This window comes from Hyaena hyaena, unplaced genomic scaffold (genome assembly GCF_003009895.1).
Source record: "Hyaena hyaena isolate Hyena2069 unplaced genomic scaffold, ASM300989v1 scaffold_143, whole genome shotgun sequence".
Classification (NCBI taxonomy): domain Eukaryota; kingdom Metazoa; phylum Chordata; class Mammalia; order Carnivora; family Hyaenidae; genus Hyaena; species Hyaena hyaena.
In genome coordinates, this window is record NW_024080775.1 from 2,160,620 (window position 1) to 2,185,200 (window position 24,581).

General features: G+C 39.9%; 1 protein-coding gene across 1 annotated transcript in view; it reads left to right on the forward strand.

The window, feature by feature from the left end:
* Positions 1–24,581, forward strand: part of ST8SIA1 (ST8 alpha-N-acetyl-neuraminide alpha-2,8-sialyltransferase 1) — a 155,555-nt gene that overhangs the window by 45,835 nt on the left and 85,139 nt on the right. The window contains exon 2 of the mRNA XM_039238594.1: positions 12,189–12,333. Coding sequence (XP_039094525.1) covers positions 12,189–12,333 — 145 coding nt within the window. The remainder of the gene's footprint in view (positions 1–12,188; positions 12,334–24,581) is intronic.

Genomic DNA, 24,581 nt, shown 5'->3' on the forward strand with positions numbered 1-24,581 from the left:
CATATGGTATCTGTCCTTCTCTGCCTGACTGATTTCGCTCAGCATAACACTCTCAAGTTCCAACACAGGGCCAGATTTCATTCTTTCTCATTGCCATGTAGTATTCCATGGTATAGATAAACCACATCTTCTTGATCCATTCATCCGTTGATGGACACTTAGGCTCTTTCCATGATTTGGCTATTGTTGAGAGTTCTGCTGTGACCATTGGGGTACACGTGCCTCTATGCATCAGCACTCCTGTATCCCTTGGGTAAATTCCTAGCAGTGCTATTGCTGGGTCATAGGGGAGTTCTAATGTTCATTTTTTGAGGAACCTCCACACTGTTTTCCAGAGGGGCTGCACCAGTTTACATTCCCACCAACAGTGTAGGAGGGTGCCCATTTCTCCACATCCTTGCCAGCATCTAGAGTCTCCTGATTTGTTCATTTTAGCCACTCTGACCAGCGTGAGGTGGTATCTTAGTGTGGTTTTGATTTGTATTTCCCTGATGAGAAGGGATGCTGAGCATCGTTTCATGTGTCTGTTGGCCATCTGGATGTCCTCTTTGAAGAAGATACACTAACATTTTTAAAGTAACCATTTATAAAGAGGAGAGAGTTGACAGTCCATGGAGTGACTTAAAAACCGTACTGTATTTGCTTCTGAACATTCTGATGATTCGGACCAAAGTACCACTTAATGGGTCAAAATAACTCTCATTCTTTGATAAGTGGAAGCATACATTTTTAAAATTTATTTTTATTTTAAGTTTATTATCTATTTTGAGAGGGGCAGGGAGGGGCAGAGAGAGAGGGAGAGAGAGAATCCTAAATAGGCCCTGCACTCTCAGAGCAGAGCCCGATATGGGGCTCAAACTCTGGAACCACAAGATCATGACCTGAGCCGAAATCAAGAGTCAGATGGTCAACTGACTGAACCACCCAGGTGCCCCTGGAAACATTTTCATGTAATTAGAAAAAAACCTTCCTGACACTAAATGCAAGGAAGAAATTATGTAGATAAACAAGATCATAGAAACTTAATAGACATTATTTGCAACTTCACTTTTATAGAAAATCAAATGCTATACTTGATGTAGCTCTTTCTTATATTGAACCTCAAAAAAAAAAAAAAAAGCATAACTTTGTAATGTAACTTGGTGAAGGCATATACAGAATGGTTAGTTAAGTCAGAGGCCTCTCATTTTTTACATAGGTTACAGTTCCAAACGTGTTTTTCCAGTCTAAAAGGACCAGTTTTTAACCCTTTGTTCCCCAGTACGTTTCTACCAAATACAGTGTGGGTCTGTCCTGCTTTTTGTTTTATAGCCAATTCAGTACATTTTCTCCAAATGGTTAGATTTTGTATTCGTTGAAGGATATTGAGGCACCAAGCACTTTCCTTCATGATCTCCTCAGGTGTTGTGAAGGATTCCTTAGGAGGTCATCCCTGAGCACCTGCCCTGGTACCCTCTAATGGGTAGATTCAGACTGGTCTTGAACATGGGCAAGCATCCCTGGCTTGCAGCACATTTTCAGCAGCAGCAGTTGAACCATCTCCTTTAAATTTTTTTCAGGATGACCTACCATTACCTTAGACACTCATTGGGTTAATAGACATTTGACATCTGTGCTTTTTCTTTGGCATTGACTCACACATTTCTGACTTTGCCAGTTGGATGTGTAAGCCCTGAAAATATCGTAGTAGCTTTATCTGGTCTCTAGTTTTCAGCCTCTGCTTATCCTTTATCCCCAAACTAAAAAAAGTTCATTTCATCTATTGTTTTCTTTTTTGCCAATTGTTGTTTCTTTCTTTATTCCCTCTTTGTCAAATGACTTATCTCATCTATACTTGTAATATCCTTTATTCTCTCATTACTTTCAGTTTTAAAAAATCATCTCTACTCTTGTTTCCATTTCCAAGCCTATGCTTCTCCTGAACTGTTGCTGTCAACTCTCTCTGTACTTTTCTGTCCTGATGGGGGTCAATGATATTCACAAAACAATAGGAAAACTAAATACAAATGTAGTGAACATAGCAACAAGGTGAGGAGTAATGGATGGATGTGATGAAAATGCCTGCCTGATTGTTTTCACAATATGTTGGTGGTAAGCTAAATGGACACATTTGATCAGGGAAATCTCTTTGTCCCCATTTATGAAAGTTTATAGGATATTTGAAAATAGTTACTTTATGTAATGTGAATAGCTGCCTTGCTCATCACTTGACTTGATATAGAGAAAGAATATAAAGAATCCAGCTCCTTGTAGAAAATCAGTTAACAAACATATCCTTTCACCTCTCCCAAATACTGGTTATTTTTACAACACCTTTGATGGGAACTAGATGACAGTCAAAGGTTGTTGACAACTTGAAATGCTGATATTCTGTGCTGAGCAAAGCGAGACTCATATATTTTAGAGAAGCAGGTGGCACCGTTAATATCCTGTTAAGAAAATTGAGAATCCCTGGCTTGTGTTGTTATACAAACTTCCATCCTGTGGAAATGGGTCATAGCACAAAGCCGAATTTTTTCTCAGAAAATAAATTTGAATCTGTTCAAATACTGGAACAGTTACTCACAGAAATAACAGCAGTGTGTGCCATAAGTCATAAAAAAGAGACAATTATGGTCTGGAAAAATGTCAGAACAAATGCTCCAGTCATGCATCTAGTAGGCAAGCAGAGTTGAGCTGAATTCAGGGAGCTTGACTCCTGAACCTCACCCTCTAGAATTTACCACTCCCCTGGTTATCTTATTAACATTTGTTGATTTCGTTCCCAAGTTTAGAAACTCTGTATAATTTGTGAAACTTATAATGCAGTTTCTATTGCCTATGTCTTCTCCTTTTCGTTTGCTTTGCTTTCGAATAATGTCTGCTTGTCTTTTACAGAAATAATCTCAGATTCAAGCATCATTAGAACAAGAAAAGATGATTCTGAATAGAGTTCTTATATTTAATACGTAATGTCTGGCTTCCTCGTGCAATTGAGGAGTACCACTGACCATGATTACATAAAGAGATCCCTGCTGCATTCTAGCCTGCTGTGTAAACCTGTATATTTGAGAAACAGACCAATTATAAAGCAGCGTAATCTGTAATTTCGGGCATTTGCCACTCGTACAAGTTTAAAACTCAGTGGAGTATAGAGATTTATGTGTGGACTGGCATCTCTGATCTGAACCTCGTTTTCAGAACCTTGGTGTTCTCCTGGACAGCTGCCCAGCTACCATCTTGAGTGGTCACACCTGCCCTTTCCTGTGCTCCTACCCAACCCATCACTGCATTTCTCCTTTTAGACTTCAGGCCACTGAAAACATGACCATCCAAATTTGGTGCATATCCAGTTAGCTGTTTTGCTGTGATCCTGTTAATAGAGTAAGAGAAAAATAATTTTATTCATAAAGATTATACATATATAACAAGGAAATATCTTTGTCTTTCAAATCTCCACATTTTTCAAAAGAGGGGAAAAATCCGAAAAGAGTGTGTATAATCGTTTGTGTAGTGTATAACGTATAATGACTAGAGGGGAGTGAAACCTGGAGAGCCCACTGGTGACATTGCTCTGGATAAGAGAGAGATGTGATAGAGGGCGGTTGGCGCGTGGGGAGAGGGAGGGATAGGGTTGTGTCCGGGGAGAGATAGGCATCCACTGGAAAATTTATAAAGTTTCTGTGGTGTGGTGACCCTGTCCCCTCCACTGCAATTTCGGTAAAATCCAAATGTCTTTGATGGCTTTGGAATTGGATTTATTCTCAAGGATCTGTGCTTGATGCCACAAGAAGGTTGGCGGTGAGGATCAAAACCACAGATACATAACCCTACATGATCCTCTCCCCTCGACATGTCAGCCCCTGCTCTCTTTCTGCCAGCTTCACTGGTTTCTTCCGTGTTGTTTGAACAGACCAGGTACACTCCCGCCTGAAGACCTTCGTACTTGCTGTTGGCTCTACCTGAATGCTCTTTTCCCACATACCTACATGGCTTACATCCTCACCTCCTTCTGGTCTTTACTCTGTTGTCACCTAGTGAGGACTTACTTAGCCCCCTGTTGATAAAACATGTTTTATCTTGTTTGTCTCACTTCTCCGTTAGAATTTAAGAGGGCAGGGTATTCCCCATCGCCCCTCCCCAATCTGTCGTTAGTGCCTAGAATAACACCAGGCACATAGAAAGTACCCAATAAATATTTGAGTGAATCAAATAATGCCTGCTGTCCAAAGGAGCCCAGTTACTTCTAGTAAACAGCAAAAAGGCGATTCTCAAAATACAATATTAGAATCTTTCTAGCTATATAGACAAGTAACTAAAAGTAGGAAGACTGAAAAAAGGCATTCATTGAAATCCTTCCTGGAAAAAATTGATGTTTTTTAGTTCAAATAATGATGTGTACATGTTAAGTACATTACAAAACAAACATATTAGGGAAAACGAGATTATCCTTGAAATATTTGTTTTAAAAGTTCTTCCTTTACATCTGCTCCTGTTTCAGAGAAATGCAAATTACACTGAAAGTAATCTACCTTTCTTTGTAATGCTTTTCTTTTATTGTGCAGTCATTTGAAATGTGAAGGATAAAATGCTGCTAAATAAAAGACTATTTGCTGTCTTAAGTGGTACACAAGAGCTGTTTTTCTCTGTTTTTTGTCACCCTGACAAATTATCTAAAAGATTGGTCTTTGAAGAGACTTTTTATTTATCTGTAGAAAACATTATTTTAAGCAATAATCTAATGAAAGTATTTGCCCTCCATACCATTCAAGACAATTTTACAGAAAAATAAGATGAATACAAATCTCTACCATATATTGAGGGTGTTTTGAATCTCTTAGATCAATGATGTCAGCTGTTGCAGGGGACCATGCTGTGAACAGAAGATGTTGCCTTTGTCCCAGAGAGGGGGCTGTCCCCACTTGCTTCCACTCTCCTGATATGGGGAGGGCTCTGCTGCTTGTCCACTTCAGAGCAACTAACTGCTGCAAGTTCTTGTTCTATGTTCTGGACCCTTCAGTCACAGTGACTCTTGACTTTTAAATTTGGTTCAAAACTGATAATTTAAGGCAAAGGTTCCTTGAACTTAGGGGGGGAAATAGTTTTATGATAGCTCAAACCCTCCCTTCCATAATCTTTGTGAAATCTGCCATTTACTTACTTAGAATAAGAAATATCTCCAATTTCCCTGTAGGTCACCAGATTTTTCACTTACGGAAAAGCTCTCTTTTGATTTGATGCTGTTTAGCTTCTAGTCTTAATAGAGTGAACATATAATTTATCATCCAAATATGGACATGCTTAGGAATGGAAGGGAAGTAACCATAAATAATTCTGTCTGGAAAACAATCAACCTAGGATTGTGTGAGGCCAACTGAGTATTATGGTTCCTAACTATGAAGGATAATAAAATGAATATTTACAGAAGCCACAGAGTGTGCTAAGTGCTATATACATTTATGTATATGAAATATGTATATATACACAAAAATGTGTATAATCTCAGTTTTTGGTTTTGAGAGAGAGAGAGAGAGAAGAGAGAGTGAGAGCAAGAGAGGAACAGGAGGAGAGGGAGTGAGAAAATCTTAAGCAGGCTCCACACCCAGTGCAGAACCCAACATGGGCTCGATCTCATGACCCTGAGATCATGACCTTGATATCATACCAAAATCAAGAGTCATTTGCTTAACCAACTGAGCAGCCCAGCTGCCCCTATAATCTCAATTTCAAAACCATTCTCTGATGTAGAACTTGAACACATTTTCAACCACGAATCTGAGGCTCTGTGACACGAACACAAAGAGTTAACATCTAATCTAAGATGAATTTTAGTCTAAGAGGAATTTTAGGAACCCGACTCAGGACAGTTTACAATAAGGACTATTGATTTAGCTGTCTGGAGAAAATGCATTGGATACATTTTTGGCCAAAAGCCAGACGTTAAAATCAATAATTGACTGAAATCAGATAGATTTCTAGAATAGAAGGCACTTTCTGAGGACAAGATTAAATCTGAAACCTTATCAAATATTTTAAAAGTCAAATTTTGAAAGTTTGACACTATCATGAAGGAAAACAGCATTTATTGGCAGCATCAACTGGTGTGCTGCTCTTGTGGTCCCTGTGAGGCAGGCCAGAATCCTAAAGGGAAACTTAATTTAATCAGACTAACATGCACAGTATAAGGAATTTGGGATTCACCACTCAGTACATCTCAGAAATCTTGGGCCTGTTATTATTGAGAAACGTTTACCAGTCTATAGCAATTATTTTGACAAGCTTTGCTGTTTTGGTCTCCATAGACTAAAACCATAAGGAATTGACTTCAATTTGAATTTTGGCTAGTGAGAACAAAACGTGCATTGAGATTCTCATTTCTCTAACATTTTCTTCTTTTCTCTCTACTTTTCATTTATCCATTCAATCAATATTTATTAAGCATCTTTTAAGTGTATTAGCCATCATTTCAGGAGATGGGGATACAACAGTGACTTGAGGATGATAGTCTCCCCCCACACCATGGAGTGGCACTGGGTGACACAGACAATATCAAGACTTTAAACATATAACATATAAATAGTGTTATGTAATTTATATGTAATAGAAGAAAGTGAGTAAGAGGGATATGAAGAATCCTCTATCATGATTGGGTCATGATGATTTCTCATGATGTTAGTTTTGGAGTTTTTCTTTCTCATGGAATTTTATAGGGGCAGATTTGACATTTAATACCTCATAATAAGATACAAAGATTTTCCAACTAGGATTTTTTTCTTGAACAACTCATTTTCTAAATGAAATTAATGAAAATTACATATAGCTCTTAAAGATTAGTTTAATATTTTGAATGCTAGCACATCAACTAATTCTGCAAAGATTTGAATTATCATGTAATCTCAACTGTTATTCTACCTTATATTATTATTTAAAATTCCATCAAGATTTGTTGGCTGAAAAACAGTATAGTATTTTTCCTGAAGTTAGCTTCCAAACATAGTTTCTTTTAACATATCCTTTCACTAACAATTTGTTCTCTTATGTAGCCAATAATTCTTCATAATACCAAAGTGCATAAATTAATAACTTTCATAATTAATTTATTATCACAGGATTTTCTTCCTACAATAATAAAGATACACTTAAGTTTCATCTGACTGATAGAATTTCAACTTTTGAAGCCAATAAAGCTGGGAACCTCGATGGCTCAGTTGGTTAAATGTCTGACTTCGGCTCAGGTCATCATCTCACAATTTGTGAGTTTGAGCCCCGTGTCGCACTCTGTGCTGACAGCTCACAGCCTGGAGCCTGCTTCAGAATCTGTGAGTCCCTCTCTCTCTGCCTTTCCTCCACTCATGCTCTGTCTCTCTGCCTCTCAAAAAACAAATAAATGTTAAAAAAATTTTTTTAAGCAAATAAAGAGATTTTCACTCTGGTTATTCTTAAATTTCTCATCAGATTTTTATTTATTTTAATTTTTTTTTTAGAGAGAGAGGGGGAGAGAGCATGAGCGGAGGAAGAGAAGAGGGAGAAGGAGCGAGAGAATCTTAAGTAAGCTCCGGGCCCATCTTGGAGCCCGAAGTGGGGCTTGATCTCATGATCATGACATCATGACATGAGCTGAAATCAAGAGTCAGACACTTAATCCACTGAGCCATCCAGGCATCCCTTGTTTTTATTTTTTATTTCAGTATAGTTGACATACAATGTTACATTAGTTTCAGGTGTACAACGTAACAATTCAACAACTCTATATATTATACTATGCTCTCCACAAGTATAGCTACCATCTATCAATTGTATGCTATTATAACACCATTGACTGTATTCCTTAAGCTGTACCTTTTGCTTATCAGAGTTTTTAATTGCATATCTATTTATAAACAATAAACTCTAATGACACTCCTGTGTGTGTTGCTCACATCAGTACCCTGTTTGGATATGATGGTGATGTGAACCTTTATACTAGCACTTGTCACACACACACATTCAGATATGCCAAATTGTCTCACAAATACATTCAGAGATGCCGAAATGGCATTGAATTAGATCCTTGGCTACCTGACTATTCAGTCTTTGAATAGCTAGCTGAATATAAAGCTGAAGCCTAGCAGCAAATTTTAGCCAAGCAATGAAACCATAGTAGAACTCTTTTTCATCCCTACTTTCTCAAATTTAGTCATTCTTTGGAAGGGGCCCATTAGGGACAGTCATTGGAGTGACAGCCTCTCCACCTTCTTATCTCTGGTGACTAAAGTGTTAAACATGGCCTCTGAGAGGGTCTCAGGAAGATTCATTTTGGTACTGGGCATTATTAACTGAGCGGGTGGGTTTTCACCCTTATTTTGTCTGTTCAGTTTCCCCAGAACATTAGTTCTGCTAATATTGTGTCTTCCTGCTCGATAGACACAATAAGTGAATGTGGTCTTGGCACAGTTGATATGCATGGCTTTCCTGAGGAGGTGATGGGAACCTGAGTGAGTTTTTAGCAGGTGGTTCCCAGGCTTCATATTTACCTTCATGATGCAACTTGGCATCATGCTTGGCATCTGCTGAAGCTTGAGCTAGAATAATAAAAAGTACTTAAATTTTGGCTCCACTCCTCAACTTAGACTCCACTGAAACTTAATAATCTGCAAATTTAAACTTGAACATAAAAATGGATTTACTTTTGCTTTTTTTTCCCCTGTGACTTTATTGTCTGCTGCAAAACAGAAGCAGCATCCATGCAAACCATGAGAAAGGGGATGGGAACCAAATCTGCTAAAAAATTCTAAAAGCTGGTGTATGTCTTCTTTCCAGGATCACCTGCAGTTTGGATGGAGCTAAAATTCAATGTTCAACTGTAAACAATTTCTTAGAGATTGCGGACTTATGTTTGTGTGGTGTACTCTGAGGAAGGAATGCGTTTTGCTCCTCCCGAGTTGCAAATCTCAGAGCAGGAAGTCAGATTTTTAGAACTCTGCATGTAACTTCATGCCCTGCTCTTTCTTTATTTTTAAAAAAAATTTTTAAGGTTGTTTGTTTGTTTAGAAAGAGAAAGAGAGAGAATGCGGAGAGGCAGAGACAGAGAGAGAGAGAGAGAGAGAGAATGCGGAGAGGCAGAGAGAGAAAGGGAGAGAGAGAATCCTAAGCAGGTTCCGTGCTGTCAGCACAGAGCCCAATGTGGAGCTTGAACTCATGAACTGCGAGATATGACCTGAAGCGTAATCAAGAGTCAGATGCTTAACCAATGAGCCACCCAGGTGCCCCCATGCCTTCCTCCTTCAGAGCAACCTCAGCCATCTGTGTACATCTCTTGGTTGCCTACCTCTTGCCCACGTTCTCTGAAGACCAGTCTAATTTTTAATTCAATTTTACATCCCAAGCAGTCAGCACAGTGTTATGTGAGAACTCGGTGAAAGTCATTACTACTATGGCTACTATTACGACTGCTGGTAGTACTCATTGTTTCTACCACTGTTGTTGCTGCAGCTGCTGTTATAACCAGAGTTAGCTTCTGAGCTAGTGGCACCCTCTCAGGCCTGGGGAACCCACGTACTCTCGCATTTTGATCGCTTTTTGTCCAACCTCTGGAGACGGGCATGGCAAGGGAGGAAGATAAGGAGGCTTTCTGGATGGAGGGAAAAGTCTGAAAGTTTATGATAGGAAAACCACTCCCATATTGCAAATGATGATATGAATATTATAAATTTGCTATAGCTCTTGGATTTTTAAAAATATTTGTACATTTGTGACACTTTCATTTTCTGTTGAGTATTTGGTTTTCCCACTAAAGATATGATTGCTCTGACCATGGTGATGCTGTAGGAGGAGATGTAAATATGAGTCCATCCATTTTATCAATAATGAAGCAAACATTTATTCACCTGATGAACTGGAACAAGTCTTTTGGCCTGAGCTCCACTTTCATTAGAAATTTAAGATAATCAACTTTGTCTTAGTGTTTTTGAGGATGAAAGGAGGAAACCAATATGAAAGGGATATATAAACTGCCAGGTTCTAGACAGAATGAGGTGTTATTGTATGGCTGTGGCTGATCTTTCCTCTGAATTTCCAGTAGCACTTTGCACTGAATGGCAAGTTTAGTTGGTTTGGAGGTGAGAGCTATGCTCTGGTTGGAAGTACCAGATATGAGGCTAAGACAAAACAAAACAAAACAAAACAAAACAAAGCTAGGAGCAAAGCCATCCCCACCACTCCACTAGTTACGTGACCCACGATATGTTCCTGAAAAAAGAATCTTAAAGCTATTTAGCTCAAGGTCATTCACTGTGAGGATGAAGTAGAAAAGTGTCTCTAAAGGCACTGGGTACCTTGAACATGCTTGGTTGGTGCTTACAAAGTATTTCTTCAGGGCAGCAAAAAGTAAAGGTTCTGAGCAGGCAGCACAGAGAGGGAAAAGCCTAACTCAGACTATTGGTGTGACGTGAGCAAGTCCCGTACTGGCCATAATCCCATTTCCTCAGATATGAATTGGGAGTCATGATAGTAGTTCCCTTAATTATCTCTTAGGGTTATTATAGAAACTAAAAGTGGCAATATATCACTAGACTTAAAGGCTTAGTTTATTCATCACACAAAGGTTAGAGCCATGCTTGCGATAATTCTTCTTATTTCCAGAAAGCTAGTCTTAAGCCGTCCAGGTTTATGCTGACTGAATATAATGTCTAGGATGCTCTTTTGACAAAATGCTGGCAAGTCATCATGCACTTGACTGCCTCCGTTCAGGCCACCTTTTGGGTGATGAAAGGTTGATAAAAATTAATGAAGATGGAGGAAGAAAGGAAAGAGGCCCGGCTGGTGAGACAAACTCTAGCAACTTTGATAAGATGAAGGCTTTATTCCTGAGCCCCTCTCCCCTGTCTTTTCTATGGAAACCTTTGTGAGCAGGAAGCCAACCAAAGAGTGCTGGAGAAAGCACCATGTGGAGGGGAGAGTGTCATGGCTCCTGGCTGAGGAGGCTGGCCCTGGACACTAATTCCATGTATTCATGTCTACAGTGCAGTCAGGGCTGTGTAATAACAACATGTATTGAAATTGTACTGTGTGTGCCACCAGGACATTCTCAGTGAAGTCTCAAAAACAATCTCTGAGGCCAGTGCGAAGCCCAGGATGTTCTCCCATTACAGACTTAGTAGGTGGCAGAGGTGGGATTTGAGCCCAAGTACTCCACGTTACCTTCCCCTTTCAGCTCTAAGCTTCTATACAGTGGTGGCCAAAGATGTTTGAGCAAGCAGGTCTGTGTGGGGGCACCACTCAGAAATGGTTTATGTTAGCAGTTTGTTTTATTCATCCTTCCGAAGGTAGAGCTGGGGAATAAGCTCTTTTACTCCTGAGAGCTCGGGGAGTAAACAGAGTTGGTTTGTCACATTTTTAAGCAGAGGAGAATGTAAATATTGGCTTATAGAATAGTAACAGTGCTTCCCTATGAGGGTCCAGCAGAAGAGTAGCCTGCAAACCAGTCCAGAAGAGTGAGGTGACCCAGGAGACCCTGGTGTTTCAGATGTTAAGGGAGTGGGAATCCCTTCCCAAAGGCCACAATGCTCCACTGTGTCCAGTACTGCTAAGAGATCAGATCAACAAGAATCAAAAAGGCCAATGAGATTTACCGGTTAGAAAACAGGTGGCTTTGCCAGCATTTGAAACACATCACTCATCTCATTCTGTTTCTATCTAAAAGGGTTTTCTGCTGGGGTTGTTCTTTTATTTTGCCCCCAGTTTTGGTGGAGACTACCCTCTTTGGGGCCACTCTGTGTATCCCCTACTTCATACAGCTCACATTAAGTCCCTTGTTGCTGAACTTAGTTCCCTGATTGTCAAATCACTATAAAGATGCATTTCTGCTCCAGCTGCATAGCCCAATAGTCTCCAAAAGACCATCCAGATCTTTTCTGGACCTGGATGTTTTAAGTCAGTCAACAAATCTGCGATTGCAATGATCATTTTTGTCTTCAGACATATTTTAGCTGCATCTGAGAGCTAATGGATTTTCTTTCTTAAACTTTTTTTTTTTTTAATTTGAAATATTCCAGTCATGCATTTTGATGGCTGGGAGAGTGAAGTACTAGTAGTCTAATCACCCTGGAAACACAGATGCTTTTGTGAGCTGGCACCGAGGTGAGGCTGCACGTCTCTGTGGGAATGACAAGTGAATGAGTCTGCCGCTCACTGAACCTGCTGTTCTTTTCTCTCTCTGTTTTCTCTCCTAGGAAACAGATGGAAGACTGCTGTGACCCCGCCCATCTCTTTGCCATGACTAAAATGAATTCCCCCATGGGGAAGAGCATGTGGTATGATGGGGAGTTTTTATACTCATTCACCATTGACAACTCAACTTATTCTCTCTTCCCCCAGGTTAGTATAGAGTTTGTTGCCTTTCAATATAGTTTCCTGTATGTCTTGATATCATAGGGAAAAGATCATTGAGTTTGCCTCACTTATCAGATCTCCTTTTCAGCCCCTTTCTTTCTTCTTCATTATAAATGTTTTTCTTTATCGCTGTCGCGTTTTTGGTGAAGAAATCACATAACATTTTCACATATGGGCAGAAGTGGGCTATTACAGAGTAGTAGTTTTCCTAGCCTTTCTGACTTGTGTCCTATGAGACTGAAGGAAGCAAGCAGAGAAGGAAACAAGGTCAGGAATTTTGGAATTCTAGTGTTTTGAGGTTGGCTGTGGAATGATCTTGAAGATTTGCAATACTGCAATTTTTTTCCTAGGACTGGTGTTATTCTCAGGGGCTGGGGACCATATGCTCGGAAGTTTGCTTCTTAGAGCTCTTGGATCTTAACCCTGTGGTTACAAACTGTTCTGAAGTGGAGGTGGTGGATATGGAGAGAAAGAATTCGACCACTTTTGAAGTGGTCTAAATCAAGCCTTGTTTATGTAAGGTTTTTCTTCTTGGTTTCCTGAGCATTGCAATCAAATGGCTTACTACAATGTATGGAGGGAAAGGGAAAAATAGAGAAATCTTTATTTCTAGGGGAGCCCTAGCTGGTGGAGGGGTTGTTAGGTGAAACTGTCATTTAGGAGAAATTGAGAAATGAAGCTTGGCCTCCCCAAGTCTTCAAGCTACTCTTGGTTTGACCAGATGATTGTGCAGAAAGGGAATTCACCATGAGAACTGGAGGTTCAGGGTCAGGGCTGAACCTTTCATGTATCTGTATTAATAGCAAAGAGTCTTCAGAGAAGGGACCCCCTAAAGCTGAGGCACAGGCTTTACCAGACCCAAAGACCCATCTATGAAATTGCCCATCTCTGCTAGTTCATCTGTAGGTGTTTTAGTCTAACTTAATGATTTTAGTGTGTAATGATAAATTTTTTAAAAAATTTTGTTTTTTAAAGTCAGAAATAGAAGGTTAAATATATTTTCATCATCCATGTGCTTTCTTTCTATTCTTTATTTGCCCTTGGGAGGCTTCTTAGTGTCAAAAGAAATGACTAAGAGTCATAGAATGTGATACTGAATTTCTTCTCCATTTCTAGCTACCTAAATGCCTTGCTAAGTCACCCAACTCTTCTGATGTGAGACTCAGCTTTCTCATCTGTACAGTGGGAAGAGTAGTACCTGTCCTAATACCTCACAGAGTTGGGGTCAGGATCAATTTAGATAATGCACACCCACGTACTTTGAAACCACAGAGCATATGTAAACATTAGATGTTAATGTTGTTCTGGTTCACATAATTGCATCTTCAGACTGAGAAATGAAGGATATAATTGCATTAGTCAGGGTTTAAGGCAGGGAACGGAAATCTTCCTAGGTATTTTTAGCAGAAGGATATTTCTTATTGGAAATTAGGTGTTTAAAAAAGCATTAGAAGAATGAAGAAGTGGGAGTCAAGAGGTGGTTCCTGGAATTACTTAGTTCAAGAAATTACCGCCGTAATTGTGGTTTAGAGATTAGAAAGTCCCAGCTGCCATTGCCATTAACATGGTCACAACTGTCTGTGACATAAACAGCGCCAGTAAGAGGGGTTCCAATTCATCTTCTCTTTCCAAATCTCCCCCAAATGCATCTAGTGGATAAGATTAATTTGCATCTGGGGGCGCCTGGGTGGCTTAGTCGGTTAAGCATCCGACTTTCGCTTAGGTCATGATCTCACAGTTTGTGGGTTCGAGCCCCGCGTCGGGCTCTGTGCTGACTGCCAGCTCAGAGCCTGGAGCCTGTTTCGGAGTCTGTGACTCCCTCTCTCTCCGACCCTCCCCTGCTCACACTGTCTCTCTCTCTCTCCTAGAAATAAATAAAACATTTAAAAAAAAAAAAAAGATTAATTTGCATCTGGAACATTAGTTACAAAGAAGTCCAGGAGAGGCAGTTTTTAAAACAATCAAGCTTCAGCAGGAAGCTAGAAAACAGATGGAATTAAGAGTGAACAACCAATCCACAGTGTCCTTTATGTACAAAACCTGGTATCAGCTTGCCATGAAGTGAAGAAGAGATAAGGAAGCAATCTTCTTTAACAGCTCATCAAATAGAAAAATTTTTAAAGAAATCCAAAATAGTCTTTTTATACATGAGGGCTTTCAGTCATCCCAACGACTTCTAACTTTGTGCTAGCAAATAGATTAGAAGAAAGGAGATGATTAAAGAAATACAAACTAGCCTCCCATATTATCTGTCAATTGCAGCAGTAAGATAGCAGGAAACATTTGCTTTTTAAAGTGCACACATGAATTCTATGCATCTTTATGCTGGCTGCAAGACCAAGGAACCATCCCTGAATAATAAGGAAAAATGGTGGGTTTTTTTTTAAAGGAAGCAGACGTCATTGTGTGTTTGCACAGTCATTACAAACGGCTAAACCAATTCAATGAGAAGATTTGTTTTAAGTTACTGAGATTGTCAAACTACTAATTTATCGAAATCCTGGAAAATCAGTATGCATCAGTAAAAAGGATGAGGTATATTCCTGTGCCCTCACTCCATTATTATTTCTTAGTGAGATTGTTCTGCTTTGCTATCAGGAAGCTAAGTTATCAGTTAATTGATAAGCTTCATTCATATTCCACTGGGAAGAAAGTTGTGTGTGCTGGTTAAGCAGAAATGCAGCTGAGTGGGCTCGGCTCAGTTTGTCAGTTGAATGAAGCACTGCTTCTTTCCCTGAATTTCAGCAAAATAATGCCAAATCATTCACTCTCCAACTCAGATGTATAATTTTATATCAATATGCTAATTTTAAAAAAGTTTATTCATTTATTTTGAGAGAGAGACAGCAAGCAGGGGAGGGGGAGAGAGAGAGAGAGAGAGAGAAAGAGAAAGAATCCCAAGCAGGCTCTGTACTGTCAGTGCAGAGCCTGATATTGGGCTCGAACTCACAAACTGTGAGATCATGACCTGAGCCAAAATCAGGAGCTGGACCCTTAGCTGAGCCACCTACACTCCCCTCAATATGTTAATTTTAATTACATATTATACTTTTCTCCTAAATGCTCAAATGTGTTATCCATCATTATTGTTATTATTCCATTACCTACCTTTATCCACTACTTTTTTGCTGTTGCTGTGGTTGTTGCCAAGATGCACTGCAAGATCTTATGCATGGTATGCACAGTTAGCAGGCCCTGAATCAAGGTTAGAGGGTCCACAGATCGTCTTATTGAGATCCAGTGCTTTGAGATGCCATATTGAATCTTCTTAATTACAATTAGTTGTTTCTTCTTTTCTTAAATTTATTTATTTATTTTGAGAGAGAGAGCGAGTGAGCCAGGGAGTGGCAGGGAGAGAGGGAGAGAATCCCAATGTGGACTCGATCTCTTAAACTGTGAAATCAGGACCTGAGCCGAAATCCAGAGTTGGATTCTTAACCAACTGAGCCACCTAGGTGCCCCATACAATTAATTGTTTCGTATTTGGACCTCCCACAACTTCCTGTAGTTTTATTATTAAATTCATTCAAATTCATCTCATTCTTATCCACATATCTATATATTTATATATTGCAGTTTTCTAAAGCCCTTATCTGCTGATTTCAATACCATCTTGTGAGCTTTTGAGTAACAAGAGTAGTTTTTCACTTTTGGGCCTAGTGTGGTGCCCAAGGTATATCTATCTTGATATAGATACTCCTTTCCAGCTGCTTGTGTTTGCCTAGGCCTCCCTGCCTTTATCCCATTGGGGTGATTCACTGCAGTGCCCTTGCTCGAACAATTGGAGACCAAGCAGGACATTTTGATGCAGCTATTTCCAAATGTCTCTATAAATGTATTTTGGAGAAATGTTTGTTGAATATTATTAAGCTTAAAGGACTTAATTTTAACCCTTACATAGATTTTTCTAGAATATTCTGTGTGTGTGTGTGTGTGTGTGTGTGTGTGTGTGTGTGTATGTGTCTTGGAGGGGAAAGTGTGATGGTAAGTGTTCCCAGTTTGAGAATACCCCATCCCTTGGGTCCCCACTTCCTTCCTGCTTTGCCCAAAACTGTCTCGTTTAAGCATGCATAGTCCCATGTGTGTAAATACTACTGAAATAAACACTATTTTGACCTAAAGCATGCTTATGCCCAGAAAAAGCATAAATTTCCTTGGAATTGAGCAAGGGAACAGCAGGAATACTAGAAACCACAACTGTGCAGTTATAATCTGAAAAATATTTCCTTTTGGTATAATAAAAACATGGTCAGATTGCCATTCTCTCACATGAATAGTCATGTGATATAAATCACAAACCAGACTGGCCATTTTTTCTTAGAATATCCACCCAAGGCCATTTGTAAAGAATCACAAAGCATCATTATTAATACACCCCAGACAGACGCTCATTTCCAGCTCTTCTGGTTGCCATAAGTTCTCTGATGTGTTCCACTCGGCCTGGACCCACATTGCCCTTGGCCTATGAGAAACTCAGCAGGACATTCTGAAGTAGTTTTGCCCAAATGGCTTTGTTAAAATGAAAATACACATCCCCCCACCCCCCTTCACAGTAATGTGCTTAATAGAATCATCTGAGCCCTTGGACATCTCTGAGTCTCATAGTAATATTTTTTCCTGCTAATGAAATTTGGATTATACTGTATGACTGACAGCATTTGGTAACTTGATTTTTTTTACTTATCAATATTATTGTGATCATTTTCCAAACATATACCTTTTTGACTGGAAGGAAACTAAGGGGACTAATGTTTGGTGGGTATAGATCTTTGCCAAGTCTGTGTTGGGTTCATGTTGTCAGGCTTACATCTGGCTGCTTTATAACAGAAACCTGACACAGAGGCTTAATTGAATACGTGTTTATTTATCTCTAAAAATAAGGAATGGGCAGATGAGTAGTTGAGGTCCAGGTGAAAGCTGTACAGTGCCATTGAGCTCTCAGGCTCCTGTCTTGATGCTTGGATATCCTTAGCTCATGGCCAAGATGAGCTAAGTTTTGGTCCAGGATCCCAATAGGAAGATGGAGGAAAGAGAAGGGGAAATACGGACATACCCTGCTGATGTGGCGGTGGTCAGGATTATATCATGTGGGCATGTCTAATTGCAAGAGAAGCTGCTGGGAATTTTAGTATTTCAGCTCTAGGTGAATGCAATATATGTGCTGACCTATCCTATCTGTCTCCATTTCTTCTCATGTTATCTCATGCTGTCCTTATAGAAACTTTGTATGGATGTTATTATTATCTGCTTTTCATGGCTGAAACAGAATCAGAAGGGTTAATAAACTTTTTTTTTAATATTTTATTTATTTATTTCTAGGAGAGAGAGAGAGAGACAGCGTGAGCAGGGGAGGGTCAGAGAGAGAGGGAGTCACAGACTGAAACAGGCTCCAGGCTCTGAGCTGGCAGTCAGCACAGAGCCCGACGCGGGGCTCGAACCTACAAACCGCGAGATCATGACCTAAGTGAAAGTCGGACGCTAACCGACTAAGCCACCCAGGCGCCCCAGAAGGGTTAATAAACTTACTGAAGGTTCCAGACCTGGCAGGCAGAAAAACCAGGATCTGAAATCTGGCCTATATGATCTCAAACCTTTCATTGTTTATTATATTACTTATTTGGGTTTTTTAAAGATTTTTTTAAAATTTTTAAAATATTTTTTATTATTTATTTTTGAGAGAGAGATAAAGATAGCATGAGCAGGGGAGGGTCAGAGAGAGAGGGAGACACAGAATCTGAACCAGGCTTCAGGCTCTGAGCTAGCTGTCAGCACAGAGCCCGACATGGGGCTCAAACCCACAAACCGTGAGATCATGACCTGAGCTGAAGTTGGATGCTTAACCAACTGAGCCACCCAAGTGCCCCACTTATTTGTTTTTATTTTCTTAAAAAGACATCGGTTCTAGTGGATTAGTTGTTCATTTTTATCACCTCATCCCCTCGAAACCATTTAATGGTTTTTCACTTCTGTTATATGAATACTCTTCGAAGAAATGGAGAAAATTCAAGTGGTAGCATGGCCGAGTGGTCTGAGGTGCTGGATTAAGAAATGGAGGAATTTCTTTTGCAGGTGTTTGAGAGAAAAAAATAGAGTGTAGATATGCAGGTTGTAAGGTCCTATATAGTATTGTAGCTTCCCTTTGAAACTAGTTTCTGCTCTAGGACTGTAGTTTCCCTTTGACTTCGAGCTCCCCAGTGGTCTACAAAGAAAGGAGAAATAAGGCCAGTTACATTATTTAAATTTTTTTAAATCTTTATTTATTTTTGAGAGAGAGACAGTGTGAGCAGAGGAGAGGCAGGCATGGAATCTGAAATAGGCTTCAGGCTCCAGGCTGTCAGTACAGAGCCTGATGCGGGGCCTGAACCCACAAACTGTGAGATCATGACCTGAGCTGAAGTCGGACACTTAACCTACTGAGACACCCAGGTGCCCCGACATTATTATGATTTCTCTTAAGTGGTTTCCTAGATCGGACTCTAACATGTGTTTAGAGACTTCCCCATATTACCAGGCAATTCTCAGACACCAGCTGGGGGTCTTCCAATTTGGATCAATTCTGACATGATCTGCCCAGAGATAGCATCATGTTCCATAGACAAAGGTCTCAGTTCCACAAGACCAGCCTCTACTCCTGACCCCAACTTCTAGTCCAAGTTGTTACCAATGCTTCTGACTGAATGGCTACAAACCACAGGTTCCCACAACCTCCTCCCTGAGTTTGATTAATTTGCCAGAACAGCTCACAGAACTCAGAAAGTCAATTTACTCACTAGATTACCTAAAGGATATTAAAGGGCACGAATCAACTAAGTGCCAGATGAAGAGAACATAGGGTGATGTTTCCAACAAAGGAGCTTCTGTTCTTGTGACACTTGGGGTCCTGCCTAGTGGCACGTGAAGGAGTTGTAGTTCATGGACCTAGAAGCTCTCTAAACCCCATCCTTCTAGGGTATAGTAGAGGCTTCATTACATAGGCATGATTGATGAAATGATTGACCATTGGTGATTGATCCGACCTTTAGCCTTTCTCCTTTCCCCAGAAATCTGGGAGTGGCACTGAAAGTTCCAGTCCTCTATTCACGGTTGGTTCTCTGGCAGCCATTCCCCATCCTTTGGTGCTTTCTAAAAGTCACCTCATTAACATAAACATAGTTGTGGTGGAAAGGGGCTTGTTATGAATAACAGGCCATTTATTCATCTTTATGGCTCTGAAGGGATTTTAGGTACTGAGGACAAGAGACCAAATATTAGGGTAACAGGTGTTGCCAATGCTGTTCCACTCAGGAGATGCCAAGGGTTTTGGGAACTGTGAGTCAGGAACTGTGGATGAAGAAGTATATATAAAAATATTTTTTGGTCATCTGAATGATGAAATATGTATATTTCATATAAATCACAATATTGCATCTGTAATAGAGAAATCCAGGTTCTCAAAGGGAAGCAAGTTATTCCTTGCACATTGCTGCTTTATTATAGGAATCCAGATGTGATCCCACTACCATTAAATAATTCAGGTCATTTACTCTTTTGCTCCTGGCCAAATGCCAGCATTACAGAACTGTGTCAAGGAATGGAATTCAAAGATCTGGGTTCTAGACCTGGCTTTTATATGATATTTATGATTCCAGACAAGTCAGGTAACTGTTGCCAGCCTCTATTTTATTCAGTTCAGGACTAATAATAATACCTCGTCTTCATACATCAGTGTTCTTACGAAAAGGTTAAAGTGAGATTATGGATGTAAGAGTGCTTCGTAATGAGGGCACTATACAAGCATATAATAATGTTAATGTTACTCTCTGCCAAAGCATTTGTGGGATGCAACCATTCCTTGGGCATTTGGGGAATACTGGAAACCAATGGAAGGAAAAATACTACTAGAAAAGGAGTCAAGTTAGTTTTCTAATTCAGTGAGTAGTTAGAAGAGATAAATTTGTTGCAATGGGGATTTAGGGAAATATAAAGTAGTAATAGAGACTGCTACAGACTGTACCAGTTGTACATCTGTATCGTGATATTTGGACACTAATTAGGATAAGCCAAAAGTACAGTGTGAGATAAATGATTACTTTTTTAGTGAATTAAGATTGGGTATCTAAACAATGGGTTCATATCTAGTGTTCCTCCAATTGTTCTGTAACTGAAGAGATGAGAAGAGTAAATAGTCACAGGACTTTCCTACAAAGGAAAGGAAAGCAAATGATTAGAAGGGAGGTCATGGAGTTGCCCCACAACGGAGCTTGAAGGTAAACTCTAAGTTTCCTTGTTTTTCAAATTATTACAAATTTAGACCTTTCTTCAGTGAAAAATCACGTTGTCTATGGTTGAGAACAAAATGAAAATTAAAGGTAAGGAATGGTCTATTGTGGCAGGGTGCAGACCTTTCTAAAATATTTGATAGTGTGCACAATTTAGCACAATGACTGATGATGGCTCAGTCTTCTAGCTTCCTGGGAACAACTGAAAAGAGTGCATGACACCAATTACCACTGAGTCAAATCTCATTCAGTAGGTCTGATGGGAGTGATAACTTTTTTCAGGAGATGTTAATGTTCCCTGTAACATTTTCTTCTTAGGTTTGGTGATGTGACAGTGTTTTCCTGCAGAAAAAGCTTGTATATCCTTTTTTTTTTTAGTTGGTTTCTTCATCTTGGTGCTTCTTTTAGGCAAAGGTCCAGCTGTAGAAGGGAATTTCCATCCTATTTTGATTTAGTTTTGAGCATCTGCATACCAGTAGGCCTCTGTTTCATTTCTGCTATTGATATGTTTATTTGTACTTCTTAATTATATTAGTCATTCTTAAATGCATAAAGGTACATTTGATTAACTTATAGAGAGGTATAATATCAGCACTGACTTTCTCTGGCTTAATTAATTTGGTCAGGGAATGACAAGATACCAGTGAGTACAAAGAACATTTTCTTAATGTTTGTATCTGTTCAAATCAATTCACTCTCTCTTTTGCTAATTGGCCTATAATTTTCACATGGGAGATAGTGCAGTATTCTTGTCATCATCCCTCATGGACTGACTAATCATATTTTGTGATCTGCAGGGTTCTGGACTTCTGGATGGACTTGCCCAACAGGATGGGAGAAGAGGCGGGGGGTGGAGATAGCAATGGACTTGAAGTTCCTACCTTTTAGGCTGGAGGTTTGGGTAACTGGCATCTTTCAAGAGGTAATGGCCAGAAGAAGGCAGGACCTGCCTTTCTAGAGGCTTTGGAATGGATCATTTAGTTAAGGCAGCCACTCAAGGGAACAAGGTGGGGATCGCCAGCATTGGGGTCAAAACTAGGGACTGTTTTTGAGAACAGGCTGAAACATGGCTCTGAGACTGCATATGAGCTGGGCCCCGATAATCTGGAAAGGCTACCTGAGGCTGTGTTTTGAAAATAAGACAGAAGCCAAGTTCCCAGAGCCCCACCTCAAAGTCTAGGTTTGAAGACACAGGCTTAACTTGATGGTGATTTCCACAGCTGTGTCTGACCACTTGCCAGACCATTCCCCTAATGGCCAGGATTGACCTGCATTTCCCTGGGCTCAGGCTGAATCTGCAGATTTTCTGTTTTCTGATTTTCTGTCTGTTTTCATAAAGAAACACTAAGTTGTCTCCCATGAGTAGCTCTGTGGAGACTGCAGAATGGAAGGAGCAGCAGCTAAGCGAAGGAGAGAATCTGGGCAGACTGTCAGTTAAGACATATTGGCAGCTTGTCAGAAAAAATAGGTGAGTGGATAAGCATGGTGGAGAAATGTAGGTGAGATGGGGTGTGGCTCACTTCTGTCTGTAAAGGAACCAATGTGCTTTGGGGGGGGATAACCAACATTTTCTATTCTGAAAACTGTTACACTTAGGACATTTCCCCATAAATGTTATTTTTTTTCTATCTACCCAGCTTCAGAGCTTTAGCTGTTTGTTAAGAAAAAAAGGAAAAGGTGTTGAGGAAAAGGCAATTGCAAATCAAATGCATTTAAAAATATTTTTTAAGTTTTTATTTATTTATTTTGAGAGAGATGGAGACGTGTGAGTGGGGAGGGGCAGAAAGAAAGGGAAAGAGAGAATCTGAGGCCGACTCCACACTGTTCGTGCAGAGCCTGATGTGGGGTTCAAACTCACAAAACCACGAGATCATGGCCTGAGTAGAAACCAAGAATTGGACTCTTAAACGTCTGATCCACCCAGACACTCCTAAAAATCTTTTTATCTGAGGTGTTGTGCCACTACTAAGGCACTGGCTAACAGCTTCTTATAAAATATGCATAACCTAATTATTTTGCTTAAATTTTTCTTTCTCTAGGGCTCCATCTAATCTGATCTTATATACATTTTGCATCTAATCAGCTGTTCAAATGATAGCCTGTTCACAAAGTATTGGAATTCTGAAGCCATAACTTAAATTTACTAATTGTTTCTTGTTGTTATAGCCCGACATAAACTTTGACAGCAACACACAAGGTCAATAGGAACTGAAATAACTATAGTTGTCTGGTGCTTCCAGACACCTGAATGGGGATCGTTGGAGGATTTCGTCAAATCCTAAGGCCTGTGATACTAATGGACGCAGGAAAAAATATAGTACTTCCGTATGACCCGTGAAATCTAGAAAAATCAGGAATCTCCAAAATAAAGTCAGAGTTGAAACGTAATGTAAAATAAGGCTTTGATGCATCAGTAATTTCCTTTCACATTGAACTTATCACCTTCATGAAAATGCTGTGCTACCAGCAAAACTATGCCTTCCTAAAATTTTGATAATTCTGCATAAAATAAAATTTCAACCATTCTTTCAGGTATTTATTGAGCAACTAATGCTGGGTTCTATTGGATGTGCTAGTTCCTGGGGAAATAATTGTTAAAATGGAATAAAAACAGACTCAATCCCTTCTCCCACTGGGTATTATCTTCAATGGCCTAGAGTGTCCCTACCTGTCACATGGTCAGAATTCAATTCCTGCCCTCCCCATCCTGCTTTCCCCCCTATTCTCGGTCCCAGATAATGACACTATGACTCACTCAGTCACTTAAGCTGGACACCTGGGCTTAAGTTCGAATCTATCCTCCGTACTAAGCCACTGTCCAGATCCAATTTGATTTTATAAATATTTCTTGAATTTTTCCCTTCTTTTCTTATCTCTGTACCACCATGTTAGTTCAAGGTTTATCAACATTATATGGACTAATTCAAGAACTCTCTAATAGTTTCACTATTATGAACTTGCCTCTCTGCAACATCCTTCACCCCAGTGCCAACACTGTGATTATAAAATGTAAGACTGTCTACTTCTCTTGTGTCACTCCTCACTGTCCGCCATGGATGCAAGAGCAAGTGGCCAAACAACACACTCACCTAACTGCCGGAGCAGTCTTTACTGGAGAAAACTCGTGGAGAAGGTTAAGCAGCCAGCAGATACTCTGTTGCCTTTTTATGATTAGAAATGATTAAAATCTAGACATTCTAGACTCCAGGAAAGGGAACCTGAAACAGGGTTGGGATTTTTAGTTGTCTCATCAGGAGTGGATACACTAACCCCTTCACTGGTATGATTCAAAGACTGGTGTGATGTAATAGTACTGAGAGAGGGTGGGCCTTGCCTTTAGCCTGATGTATCAGCTCAGTGTTCATGGGAAATGGAAAGCTGTCTGGAGCCATGACTGGCAGCATGGGACAAACCTTGCAGATGCAGCTTGACCAGAAGAGGACGTATCAATCAGCTCATGGTTGGACAAGAGCTGTCCTCTTCCCTGGCATGACACGAATACTGGGATCCCAGCCCCACTGTTGATCAAAACTGTGGGACTTGAGTGCCGGGCCACTGCTGGTTTCCATAGAACTTTACTGGAGGACACTTCCTTTTCTGGACTGTAACCAGTCAGTCTTGGACAAGTTAACCCGTCTTGTTTAGCACATATAGCATGAAGTTCAGACTTTGTAGGATGGCACCTAGGGCCTTCATGATCTGAACTCTCAAAGAATGTAAGATAATATGATCTTATTAATTGCCACTATCTTCTTTCTCCTACTCCTCATTACTGTAATTACCAAGTGACTTGCATTTCCCAGAACAAGTTGTGCTTTTTCATTTCCTTTCCACAGTTGCACATACTGTCTCCCCCATGCAGAATACCCTTCCTTTCCTTGTCTATCTGATGAATTCGTGTTTATCTCCTAAGATCCAGCTAAAGCATCTTTATGTCTGTGAAACCTCCTAGGTTCCCTCTCCTAAATCTCTATT